Raw genomic sequence first — 14,109 nt, forward strand, 5'->3', positions numbered from 1 at the left:
TGACACTAGCAACAGTGTTAGTTCACTGTATTTATAAGAACACTTGTAGTATGCTGAATGTCTCCTAGTGTAAGACATATATTTATGTATTTTTGAATGATTTTTTGTGGTAGTGTGGCATTCAAATATGTGACAAACATTTCAGAATTGAAAATACAATATAAAAATAAACAACATTAATACTTACCAATTAAAGAAATCAGCTCTTGTGACAATACAGACACTATTTAAAAAAACTTGCAAACAATGCTCAATATTCTGCAATCATATATTTCTTTATAGAACTTACGAGAGAGAATGGTGAATGGTGGAACAAGGATGGATTGGCTTCAAGTGTTATACCAGAGATGCATGTGAGTTAGAGTGGTTTTATTTAATAGTTCTGATTTAAATTGCAGTGTGTAAGCAATACAATGAAAAAAGGTACACAAAATGAAATGTCAGATAAGAGGAAACACTTTAGATTATTGCTACATAATAGATGCAAATAGCTGCATGCTTACATAGTCAAATTCTGGCATTTGAGAAAACAATTTGTGCATGGAAAAATTGAGAAATGTGAGGCAGGAGTAAACAGAAGTTTGTCACATGGACAAGCAGTTAAGAGACAACTGCTGTCTTGCAGTATATGTTACATTTAACTCTACAGCACAAGGACTTTATTTTGGTTTCCTAGTACTGAATTAGTACAAATGGAACATTTTGGGTCCCTAGTCTTCTGTGTCCAGTTACTGCCAATTCAAGTTTTCAAACAATAGCTTATACAAATATGCCATAGTAGCCAAAGTTGATTCCCATGTTGCAGTTCCTAGCTTGTCACAGGGTGCACCTACTACTCTTCCTCATCTGAAAAGGAGCCTCACCATCTACAGTGGGAATTAATGATTCCAAGTACAGAACATAGGTATAGTGACTGCACTGTGTGGCAGAATCGTGGTTTGCTAACTCCACATTGCTACTCTCCCGACAGTAGCTTATGTGAAAAGTTGGGCTTGCTTCTTTTAATAATATTGTACTTCCTTACAAAATTTACTGACAAAAAGTGTGTGCACTGTATGATCAATTTCAAAAGGAGACGGTGGACAGTGTCCTATGATATAAGCATATGTGTTTGCTGTTAAATCTGTTTACATCCTAGAAAAATAGCAATGGCTAGAAGGAATAATGTGAAACAAGACACCATTTGATGTTTAAGAGAATATTGCGTCACAAACACTCCACTATTTTACACTATATATGAGCCAATGAAGGGGGAACACTAGCAGAAAAGAGTATTCACCTCAGACAAATAGTGAAAGAAAAGAGGTGTGTGTGTGTGTGTGTGTGTGTGTGTGTGTGCGCGCGTGTGTGTGTGTGTGTGCGCGTGTGTGTGTGTGTGTGCGCGTGTGTGTAGGGATGGGAAGGGTTACAAGCTTCCATCAGTCTCTTGTATTGGTGTGAAGCTCATCAAGCTCCCAATATAATTCAATATTCCCATGCATTTTATCAAACCAATATTCCCATGCATGTTATCCATCTTGGGGTACATAACATTACTTGACATTTGGTGCTTGAGCAATCATGCCAGTGTTAAAAATATAACTATTGCAAAATATATTCTGCAACATAAAAGTAACAACATGATTTCTTCTTTGCATTATCAATTACAAACCACAGAGAGTAAAGTTATTAGAGACAGAAGAAAGATTATTTTTTATGCTGATAATTAGGAATACAGTGGAAAAAGATGAAGAGACAAGTCAAATTTGAAACTTTATGCAGATACGATTTTATTAGTTTAGAATACTGGTACTGACATGAGGCAGTTACCCAACTTAATAGAAGAATAAGCACACATGGTATTACAAAAAAGCGTTATTGACCAAGTGAACTGAGATAACTCTGTCATTTATATTAAACATCAGAAGGATGTAGGTTGCAGTAAGTACTGGATTAGATTAGATTAGATTAGATTAGATTAGATTAATACTAGTTCCATGGATCATGAATACGATATTTCGTAATGATGTGGAACGAGTCGAATTTTCCAATACATGACATAATTAGGTTAATTTAACAACATACTTAAGTTAATATAACAACTTTATTTTTTTGTGTTTTTTGTTTTTCTTTATTTTTTATTTTTATTTTTTTTTAATATTTTTTTCTTAATTTATATCTAAAAATTCCTCTATGGAGTAGAAGGAGTTGTCATTCAGAAATTCTTTTAATTTCTTCTTAAATACTTGTTGGTTATCTATCAGACTTTTGATACTATTTGGTAAGTGACCAAAGACTTTAGTGCCAGTATAATTCACCCCTTTCTGTGCCAAAGTTAGATTTAATCTTGAATAGTGAAGATCATCCTTTCTCCTAGTATTGTAGTTATGCACACTGCTATTACTTTTGAATTGGGTTTGGTTGTTAATAACAAATTTCATAAGAGAGTATATATACTGAGAAGCTACTGTGAATATCCCTAGATCCTTAAATAAATGTCTGCAGGATGATCTTGGGTGGACTCCAGCTATTATTCTGATTACACGCTTTTGTGCAATAAATACTTTATTCCTCAGTGATGAATTACCCCAAAATATGATACCATATGAAAGCAATGAGTGAAAATAGGCGTAGTAAGCTAATTTACTAAGATGTTTATCACCAAAATTTGCAATGACCCTTATTGCATAAGTAGCTGATCTCAAACGTTTCAGCAGATCATCAATGTGTTTCTTCCAATTTAATCTCTCATCAATGGACACACCTAAAAATTTGGAATATTCTACCTTAGCTATATGCTTCTGATTAAGGTCTATATTTATTAATGGCGTCATACCATTCACTGTACGGAACTGTATGTACTGTGTCTTATCAAAATTCAGTGAGAGTCCGTTTACAAGGAACCACTTAGTAATTTTCTGAAAGACAGTATTGACAATTTCATCAGTTAATTCTTGTTTGTCAGGTGTGATTACTATACTTGTATCATCAGCAAAGAGAACTAACTTTGCCTCTTCATGAATATAGAATGGCAAGTCATTAATATATAATAAGAACAACAAAGGACCCAAGACTGACCCTTGTGGAACCCCATTCTTGATAGTTCCCCAGAAGGGAGATGAAGAAGCTTGCACAGGACAGAGTAGCATGGAGAGCTGCATCAAACCAGTCTCAGGACTGAAGACCACAACAACAACAACAACAACAACAACAACAACATGTCTTGACTTTTGTCAATGCATAGGCAGCTGGTAGTGGTCTGTGTAAATGTACATAAATGCTTTGTTTGAAGTATTACATAAAAGCAGCAGTTGAGTAATAGAAGAGAAAGAGCTGTAGCCTTTTTTTCAAAGTAGTTGTCCCTAATATGTCTGAGCGAATGAATGAAACTTCTGTTTACTGTTTCACTTGTGTGTTAGTCTTACATAAAACCATATACAAGTGTCTATGATAGTCCAGAATTAATCCTGGCAAAAGCTACGAGTGAATCAACATATATCACAAAGTAATAGCAATACAAAAAACATGGAACTTTTCTAGTTGTGTGATTTAAAGCGAGAAAAAGTCTGACATAATATTCTGTCTCCCTAAATAAAAACCTAATGAGTTTACTGTAGGCATAATGCCAATTCTTAGTACAGAACTGTCAATCAAAATGTACAACAGGATATAAAGTATGTGGTAATCTCATCAGCTGGGTGTACCTAGGAATGAACAAACTCACCAACCTTCTGTATAACTGAAGCTGAGATTTGTGCCTCTGTGGCAAGCTTAAGCCCTGGATAAATTGTAGTTGTTCTTGATGAAGAACTATTATAGAAATGGATATACCAGGAATCTTCCAGAGAAGTGCATTTAGAATTTTTCAATTTGCATAAATGATATGTCAGCAGCTTTCTTTAAGTGTTGGTTGTAAATACTGATCTCATGGCTAATTATTTTTGAGTTTGGTTCAATAACAAAAGTATGGTATTTGATGTATGTGTAACATGTGAAAGTATGTAATCCAAGGTTTTCTGAACATGCACAGTGCATGAATTTCTGCTGAGTTTGTACAAAGCCATAACATCCTACACATCCGTTATAAATTCTCACTCTGCAGCAGATTGTGAGCTGATTTGAAACTTCCTGGTAAAACAGTGTGCCGAACCAGTACTTGAAGGATCTCTGCCCTTTGTGTGAAAGTGCTGTATTGACTGATATATCCACAACCTGCCCTCACAGCTCTATTTCTGCCAGTATCTCATCTCCTCTACTTTCCAAACTTCACAAGAGTTCTCTTGGATAAACTGTGGGACTAGCACTCCTGGGAGAAAAGATATAGCAATGATAAGGTTCAGCCACAGCCTTGGATATTGTTTATGGAATGAATTTTGACTCGGCAGTAGAGTGTGTGCTGATCTGAAATTTCCTGGAAGATAAAAACTATGTGCTGGACCACGACTCAAATCTAGGACTTTCTTCCAAGAGTGTTAGTCCCACACTGTATGCAGCAAAATTTCTGTGAACTTTGGAAGGTGGGAGATGAGACAGGTTTTCTTGTGGAAGTTAAGCTATGAGGGCAGGTCATGGGTCATGCTTGAATAGTTCAATTGGTGGAGCACTTACTTATAATAGGCAATGGTTCCAGGTTCAAGCCCTAGTCTGACACACAGTTTTAATCTGCCTGCCAGAAAGTCTCACCTTGCTTGTCATCCGTCATTCACGGTTCTAATGAAATTGCATGTGAAACAAAGAAACACAAGAAACTGCTTTAAAAGGGGCAAAACTGCTACAAAATTTAAAAAAAAAAGATCTGAAGCTTATGGTATAAAGCTTTTGTCTCAAGAAAATATTTCTTTAATGTCAAAAAGAATTTTAAGTTTGTAGAGATGACATCAAGAACAATAAAAGACTAGAGCATACTCATAGTAGGCATATGTATTGTAACATCAGTACACTGTTTACTCAACAGCAAGTATCAATCCTAATGCCTGCATGGCCTTTTAGATGGACCATCACATGCAGCAGGCACCCAAGATTTGGTTTTGATCAAATCTGTGTGTCTTTCCAGTCCTGGGCTTTTCTGTCACACCAAAGGACCTTATGATGTCTGACAACATTCTGGTCACCTGAAATACCAAATTATTCCATTTTCCTCAAAGAGTTGTGCTCTCTCTTCAACAACGCAGCTATCTGCAATTCAGTTTCTCAAAAATGTGTCTGTAGTCTAATAATTCTCAACAAGTTTTCAATATCTAAGATTAGGTGGTACCTTTTTACAATTTTGCTTCATGTAAATGGATGAATTTGTTCATCATCTTCTGATTAGTGGATGAAAAGAGAGCCAGCCATCAAACATTTTTTTCACTTTTTTTCCTTTACTGAGGGTTTAACAGACAGTCAATTAACACATGTGCAGTGTGACGATAATTAACTTGTGGTATAATATTGTAGTGAGAACACCAATTTGAAAAATTTACAAGCAGTGCTCAGATTAAACAAGGCATGTACCTTTTGTGCTACTGTTTTGGTGAAGTCATTATCAGAGCTGTAAGCAGCACAACTTAATATGGTTTGTGATCAGTGAACAATCAATCACAATGAAGTCCAATGTGCCTATAAAAACTCTATCTAATTATAAATGTGTTCATAACAATCAATTAAATGATATAATTAGCATTCACAGGTGAACATCCATAGCGTCTGCTGAACAATGCCTATTCATCCTGAAGCATGGCACTCAATCAACTGACCTTTTCCTGTATGTTAGAGTCTTTATATATACCATGGCTTTGTGGCCCAAACTACATAGTATATGTTACTTTACTGCACATAAATTTCTAGTTATACTACTGAAATTTTGGGTCCCTGGTACCATCCAAAGTTTCCTCACTGCAGAACATATATAATCTATATACTTTAATACTAACAACAGCTTCAAAAAAATTCTGCACAGTCTCTTCTCATCTAGCACAGTGCCTTCTCTTGCATGTGAGAGTTACTATATTTTACTTTGTGGTCAAAACCTCATGCTGATTTCTATTGCTTCACAAGTGCTGATAATCATCAACTCACACAGTTCTTCACTGGTGGAAATTTCTGTTAAGCAGCTCTTTCTGCACTGGATCTGCAAGCACACAGCTGTGTTTTATAGGATGTGTGTATCTAGAAAATTGATGCAATGTGGGGTAAGAATCACAAGAGGACGCTATAATTGTTTTACATTAATGCTAATTTCCCAAAAAATAACTAAATAGTTACTAAAAAGATGAACATGAAGTACTATGTGTTGTCAAAATTTTTTTAATGTTTTTGCACACTCATTCCAAAAATATATCTGTATTTTTTAAACAACTGGGTATTGTCACTGTTTCCTTCATATTTAATACTAAACAAGTTGACATGAAGTACTACTGTGAACTTCGTTTTCCAGTTACTTCTGCATAATAAGATGGCCAGTTCAAATATACGGTGACTACAGAATTCAATCCGAATCATAACATAAAATAAAATAATCTCTCTCAGAAACAATGAACTCAACAGGTACTCAAATACTTATATATCTTTAATTACTAACCAAACTTTACCTTGTACTGCATTGATGAAACAACTTCACTGAAGAAAAGGACTCTGATGAACTTACCCATCACAGCTTGAATGGAAATTAGGTTTTCATGTGTGAATGGAAAAAGAGTCAATAACAAAACCAAAATTATTTATTGAAATTAATTTAATAAATTAAGTGTGAACAAAAATACTAAATACGAACAGAAACAACAGATGATTCAGGTGACTGCTTTGTCATAGAAATTTCAGTGATGTATTACCTGATTGGAGGTACCACATCTAAGGTATCTGAAACATAAAATGAAAACAACATTATGTTTCATTTAATACACAACGTAACTGTGACAAATATCTCTTCCTCACATATATATATATATATATATATATATATAACAGAGGGAAACATTCCACGTGGAAAAAATATATCTAAAAAGAAAGATGATGAGACTTACCAAACAAAAGCGCTGGCAGGTCGATAGACACACAAACAACCACAAATATACACACAAAATTCAAGCTTTCGCAACAAACTGTTGCCTCATCAGGAAAGAGGGAAGGAGAGGGAAAGACGAAAGGATGTGGGTTTTAAGGGAGAGGGTAAGGAGTCATTCCAATCCCGGGAGCGGAAAGACTTACCTTAGGGGGAAAAAAGGACAGGTATACACTCGCACACACACACATATCCATCCACACATACAGGCACAAGCAGACATATTTAAAGACAAAGAGTTTGGGCAGAGATGTCAGTCGAGGTGGAAGAGTAGAGGCAAAGAAGTTGTTGAGAGACAGGTGAGGTATGAGTGGCGGCAACTAGAAATTAGCGGAGATTGAGGCCTGGTGGATAACGAGAAGAGAGGATATACTGAAGGGCAAGTTCCCATCTCCGGAGTTCGGATAGGTTGGTGTTGGTGGGAAGTATCCAGATAACCCGGACGGTGTAACACTGTGCCAAGATGTGCTGGCTGTGCACCAAGGCATGTTTAGCCACAGGGTGATCCTCATTACCAACAAACACTGTCTGCCTGTGTCCATTCATGCGAATGGACAGTTTGTTGCTGGTCATTCCCACATAGAATGCATCACAGTGTAGGCAGGTCAGTTGGTAAATCACGTGGGTGCTTTCACACGTGGCTCTGCCTTTGATCGTGTACACCTTCCGGGTTACAGGACTGGAGTAGGTGGTGGTGGGAGGGTGCATGGGACAGGTTTTGCACCGGGGGCGGTTACAAGGATAGGAGCCAGAGGGTAGGGAAGGTGGTTTGGGGATTTCATAGGGATGAACTAACAGGTTACGAAGGTTAGGTGGACGGCGGAAAGACACTCTTGGCGGAGTGGGGAGGATTTCATGAAGGATGGATCTCATTTCAGGGCAGGATTTGAGGAAGTCGTATCCCTGCTGGAGAGCCACATTCAGAGTCTGGTCCAGTCCCGGAAAGTATCCTGTCACAAGTGGGGCACTTTTGTGGTTCTTCTGTGGGGGATTCTGGGTTTGAGGGGATGAGGAAGTGGCTCTGGTTATTTGCTTCTGTACCAGGCCGGGAGGGTAGTTGCGGGATGCGAAAGCTGTTGTCAGGTTGTTGGTGTAATGTTTCAGGGATTCCGGACTGGAGCAGACTCGTTTGCCACGAAGACCTAGGCTGTAGGGAAGGGACCGTTTGATGTGGAATGGGTGGCAGCTGTCATAATGGAGGTACTGTTGCTTGTTGGTGGGTTTGATGTGGACGGACGTGTGAAGTTGGCCATTGGACAGGTGGAGGTCAACGTCAAGGAAAGTGGCATGGGATTTGGAGTAGGACCAGGTGAATCTGATGGAACCAAAGGAGTTGAGGTTGGAGAGGAAATTCTGGAGTTCTTCTTCACTGTGAGTCCAGATCATGAAGATGTCATCAATAAATCTGTACCAAACTTTGGGTTGGCAGACCTGGGTAATCCTAATCCTACTCCTAATGATCCAACTCCCCAAGACACCATCCAAATTGAACCCTGCCTGGAACAGTTCCGTCCTCCGTCACAGCGGGACCCACCTCCTCTTCCTCAAAATCACCCTCTCCAAACCTTCCAGGAATTTCTGACTTCCAGCCTTGCATCTCAATCCTTCTTAAAAAACCTTAATCCTACACCCAACATCACCACTGCTGAAGCCCAGGCTATCCGTGATCTGAAGGCTGACCGATCCATCGTCATTCTTCCGGCGGACAAGGGTTCCACGACCGTGGTACTTGATCGTCGGGAGTATGTGGCTGAGGGACTGCGTCAGCTTTCAGACAACACCACATACAAAGTTTGCCAAGGTAACCCCATTCCCGATGTCCAGGCGGAGCTTCAAGGAATCCTCAGAACCTTAGGCCCCCTGCAAAACCTTTCACCTGACTCCATCAACCTCCTGACCCCACCGACACCCCGCACCCCAACCTTCTACCTTCTTCCTAAAATCCACAAACCCAATCATCCCGGCCGCCCCATTGTAGCTGGTTACCAAGCCCCCACAGAACGTATCTCTGCCTACGTAGATCAACACCTTCAACCCATTACATGCAGTCTCCCATCCTTCATCAAAGACACCAACCACTTCCTTGAACGCCTGGAATCCTTACCCAATCTGTTACCCCCGGAAACCATCCTTGTAACCATTGATGCCACTTCCTTATACACAAATATTCCGCACGTCCAGGGCCTCGCTGCGATGGAGCATTTCCTTTCACGCCGATCACCTGCCACCCTACCTAAAACATCTTTCCTCATTACCTTAGCCAGCTTCATCCTGACCCACAACTTCTTCACTTTTGAAGGCCAGACATACCAACAATTAAAGGGAACAGCCATGGGTACCAGGATGGCCCCCTCATACGCCAACCTATTCATGGGTCGCTTAGAGGAAGCCTTCTTGGTTACCCAGGTCTGCCAACCCAAAGTTTGGTACAGATTTATTGATGACATCTTCATGATCTGGACTCACAGTGAAGAAGAACTCCAGAATTTCCTCTCCAACCTCAACTCCTTTGGTTCCATCAGATTCACCTGGTCCTACTCCAAATCCCATGCCACTTTCCTTGACGTTGACCTCCACCTGTCCAATGGCCAACTTCACACGTCCGTCCACATCAAACCCACCAACAAGCAACAGTACCTCCATTATGACAGCTGCCACCCATTCCACATCAAACGGTCCCTTCCCTACAGCCTAGGTCTTCGTGGCAAACGAGTCTGCTCCAGTCCGGAATCCCTGAAACATTACACCAACAACCTGACAACAGCTTTCGCATCCCGCAACTACCCTCCCGGCCTGGTACAGAAGCAAATAACCAGAGCCACTTCCTCATCCCCTCAAACCCAGAATCCCCCACAGAAGAACCACAAAAGTGCCCCACTTGTGACAGGATACTTTCCGGGACTGGACCAGACTCTGAATGTGGCTCTCCAGCAGGGATACGACTTCCTCAAATCCTGCCCTGAAATGAGATCCATCCTTCATGAAATCCTCCCCACTCCGCCAAGAGTGTCTTTCCGCCGTCCACCTAACCTTCGTAACCTGTTAGTTCATCCCTATGAAATCCCCAAACCACCTTCCCTACCCTCTGGCTCCTATCCTTGTAACCGCCCCCGGTGCAAAACCTGTCCCATGCACCCTCCCACCACCACCTACTCCAGTCCTGTAACCCGGAAGGTGTACACGATCAAAGGCAGAGCCACGTGTGAAAGCACCCACGTGATTTACCAACTGACCTGCCTACACTGTGATGCATTCTATGTGGGAATGACCAGCAACAAACTGTCCATTCGCATGAATGGACACAGGCAGACAGTGTTTGTTGGTAATGAGGATCACCCTGTGGCTAAACATGCCTTGGTGCACAGCCAGCACATCTTGGCACAGTGTTACACCGTCCGGGTTATCTGGATACTTCCCACCAACACCAACTTATCCGAACTCCGGAGATGGGAACTTGCCCTTCAGTATATCCTCTCTTCTCGTTATCCGCCAGGCCTCAATCTCCGCTAATTTCTAGTTGCCGCCACTCATACCTCACCTGTCTCTCAACAACTTCTTTGCCTCTACTCTTCCACCTCGACTGACATCTCTGCCCAAACTCTTTGTCTTTAAATATGTCTGCTTGTGCCTGTATGTGTGGATGGATATGTGTGTGTGTGCGAGTGTATACCTGTCCTTTTTTCCCCCTAAGGTAAGTCTTTCCGCTCCCGGGATTGGAATGACTCCTTACCCTCTCCCTTAAAACCCACATCCTTTCGTCTTTCCCTCTCCTTCCCTCTTTCCTGATGAGGCAACAGTTTGTTGCGAAAGCTTGAATTTTGTGTGTATATTTGTGGTTGTTTGTGTGTCTATCGACCTGCCAGCGCTTTTGTTTGGTAAGTCTCATCATCTTTCTTTTTATATATATATATATATATATATATATATATATATATATATATATATATATATATACTGAAAGAAAGTACATACACCCTATGAGTGAGTGTTACACACCTCATTTCAAGGGGGGGAGGGGGGGGAGTGAATGACAAATTAGTATGGGAACAATGTGAAGGAATTATAGGAATATTGAAACAAAAATAAATCTGGTACATAGCTACAGAATTGTTTCGAAAGAGAACAGAAGGGGAACTCTGCAATATGAGAAAAAGCTGATCTGTGATGGATAGTTACAAAAACTGCAACTGACTAACTGGCCCAAAACTAAAATGTCACTGCAAAATAAGGGATATCTACATGTAGTTATTAGTTACGCCAATTTAATTTCACATGTATGTGATAGAAATTGCCATTACTTCATTTGTTTTACAGAATGAAAGAAGGAAAGATTCTTGAGTTCTCTCACACATAAGAAATCTGAATTAATAAAGAGAGTACGCCTTCTATGCCAGTCCTGAGTGCACGACATGATTGTGATGAGTTAATTATACAGAGACAACGAGCTTGGAGTATATGGAACGCAAATAAAAATAATAAGACAGATGGGAAAGATCAGGAAATAATGAACACTGGGAACAATTCAGCAAACAAAGAACAGAAACATCAAGGATATTCCGCAGAGTTAAATGATCATTTGAGAATGCAGAATTACAAAATCTCCAGGATAGCTTCACAAAAAATAATAGCAGAGATTTCTTTCGAACTTCCAAAGACAAGCTCAAAGGATACCAGCTCCCAAGTGTAAGCTTCAAAAATAAACATGGCAAAACTGGATTGAACAATCACGAAAATTGCAATGTATTAGCCAGATACTTCGAGAAGCTGTTCAACTGCCCACCTCTAACCACCAAACTGGAACTTCTGGGTCCTCCTGAGAACCTAGAAGATGATATGCCACCAACAAAAGAAGAAATAAAGGAAGCCCTAAAAAGTCTCAAAAACAACAAGGCCAGCAGAGGAGACTCAATATTAGCACAAATGCTGAAATGGGCAGAACCGGAAATTGTAGACAGCCTACACCAAATCTTCCAACAAATATGGGAGACAGAAAACCTGCCAGATGACTGGAAATGACACTGATCCATCCCCTTCATAAGAAAGGTGATGAACAAGATGTAAACATCTACAAAGGCGTATTACAACCTCCAGTCACTTACAAAATCATCTAAGAGATACTGCTGAACAGAACAGAAGGAATTCTAGGTAAACAACTTGGAGAATACCAGGGTGGGTTTTGGAAATGCCATCCTGTGCCAAACAAATTTTTAATTTGAAATCAATAATCTGACACAGAATGCTGAATGGCAAAAATATAGTGTTTTTTTTTTCATTGACTTCAAAAAAGCATTTGATTCAGTGGATAGAGAGATGCTAGATAGGATCATCAGAGAATTTGAGGTCAAAAACAAACAGGCAAACACTATCAGAGAAACCACAAAAGGCACAACTGTAAATTGAAGTTTATGGAAGAACTGTCCAAACTGTTTGAAATCAAGACTGGTGTGCGAGGGTGATGGATTATCACCAATACTATTTAACTGTGTCCTGGCGAAGATTGTGAGAACTTGGGATTCCAAACTTTAAAATCAAAGGATTAGCCCAATCTGTCTAGGAAGAAAATTGGGAGGAATCAAAGTCAGCTGCTTGGCTTTTATTGATGATTTTGCAATACTTTCAGGGAACTTAGAAGTAGCAGCCATACAGACCAACCTACCAGAAAGAATCGCTGTCAAGGCAGGACTTAGGATCTCGAAAGAGAGGAGCAAATTCATGAAAACAAACATGGACCACAATTCCTTGAAACAGAGATTGGACGGATTGAGAGGGTAAAAAAATTCAAATACCTCAGTGAAGCCATACAAGAGAAAGGACTGGGGAAAGCTGCTGTGGAGGACCGGATCTCAAAAATGGAGAGAGCTGATGGATTAACTAAAAACATTTATAACAAAAAGTGCATCTCTTGAATAGCAAAATAAAGAACTACAATGCAGTGGTAAAAACAGAATGCCTGTATACCAGCAAATGCCTCGCAATGAATTACAAGTTGGAAAAGCTGTAGATACTAGAAAGAAGAATATTATGGAAAATCATGGGTCCAACCAAGGTTGAAAGTGGCTGGAAACTTAGGAGCAACGATGAAATCTACAAAAAGGTGGAGAAAATCTCAGAGACCATGAAAAAGTGGAGGTTATCATTTCTAGGACACCTGTACAGAATGGACAAAACAAGACTAACCAAAAGGATATTCGATTACCTGTGGAAAAAGAAGACAACAACAATATGGATTAAGGAAGCTCATAAAGATCTGTAAAGGTTCAACATTCAGGAAGTTCAGATATTAAATTGGGGTACATTTCGGACCATGATTCAAAATTTCGAAAGATTTCAAGTTGAAACAACTAAGAAGACTTGAAGAGCCTGAAGGGGTGAACAGAAGCAACAGCACAATGTCCATATGAAGGAGTGCTGGAGAAAGAGGAAACTTCAGACAAAGAAGAAATGAAACTGTAGTGTGATCCTAAATGGTTCATTCACAAAAAAACACTTACCAGAAGCAAGGAAATATGTATCGAAATGTCTCAAAAGATCAGACTACAACATACAAAAGATCAACTAACATTAATTGAATCACACTTTAAAGAGAACAACAAAAGAAACTATTATAAAACATTCAAAAATAGTTTAAAGAAGTACACACCATCTAATTTACATTTTATGGATCCAAAAATATAGAAACTGTATATAACAGCATCAGGAACTGCAGGATGCTTGTGGACTATTTCAAAGAACTACACAACTGAGGGGGAACTGTCAAAACCTTTTGAAACAAAATCAGGAACAAGACTGGGAGATGGTTGATCAACATTATTTTTCAAGAGATATTCACATGTACATATTAGTTATGCCAATTTAATTTCATATGTATGTGAAAGAAATTGCCATTACTTCATTTGCTTTACAGAATGAAAGAAGGCAAGATTCCTAAGTTATGTCACACATAAGAAATGTGAATTAATAAAGAGAGTAAGCCTACTCTGCCTGCCCCAAGTGCAGGGAATGACTGTGATGATGTAATTATAAAGAGACAATGATCTTGGAGTATATGGAATGCAAATAAATATAATAAGCACAGGAAACATTTACCAGAA

At 39.4% G+C, this 14,109-nt stretch overlaps 1 protein-coding gene across 1 annotated transcript in view; it reads right to left on the bottom strand.

Annotated features, from left to right (window-relative positions):
- Positions 1–14,109, bottom strand: part of LOC126237220 (uncharacterized) — a 547,235-nt gene that overhangs the window by 343,304 nt on the left and 189,822 nt on the right. The window contains exon 5 of the mRNA XM_049947107.1: positions 6,789–6,816. Coding sequence (XP_049803064.1) covers positions 6,789–6,816 — 28 coding nt within the window. The remainder of the gene's footprint in view (positions 1–6,788; positions 6,817–14,109) is intronic.

This window comes from Schistocerca nitens, chromosome 2, assembly GCF_023898315.1.
Source record: "Schistocerca nitens isolate TAMUIC-IGC-003100 chromosome 2, iqSchNite1.1, whole genome shotgun sequence".
In the NCBI taxonomy this organism is placed as follows: Eukaryota; Metazoa; Arthropoda; class Insecta; order Orthoptera; family Acrididae; genus Schistocerca; species Schistocerca nitens.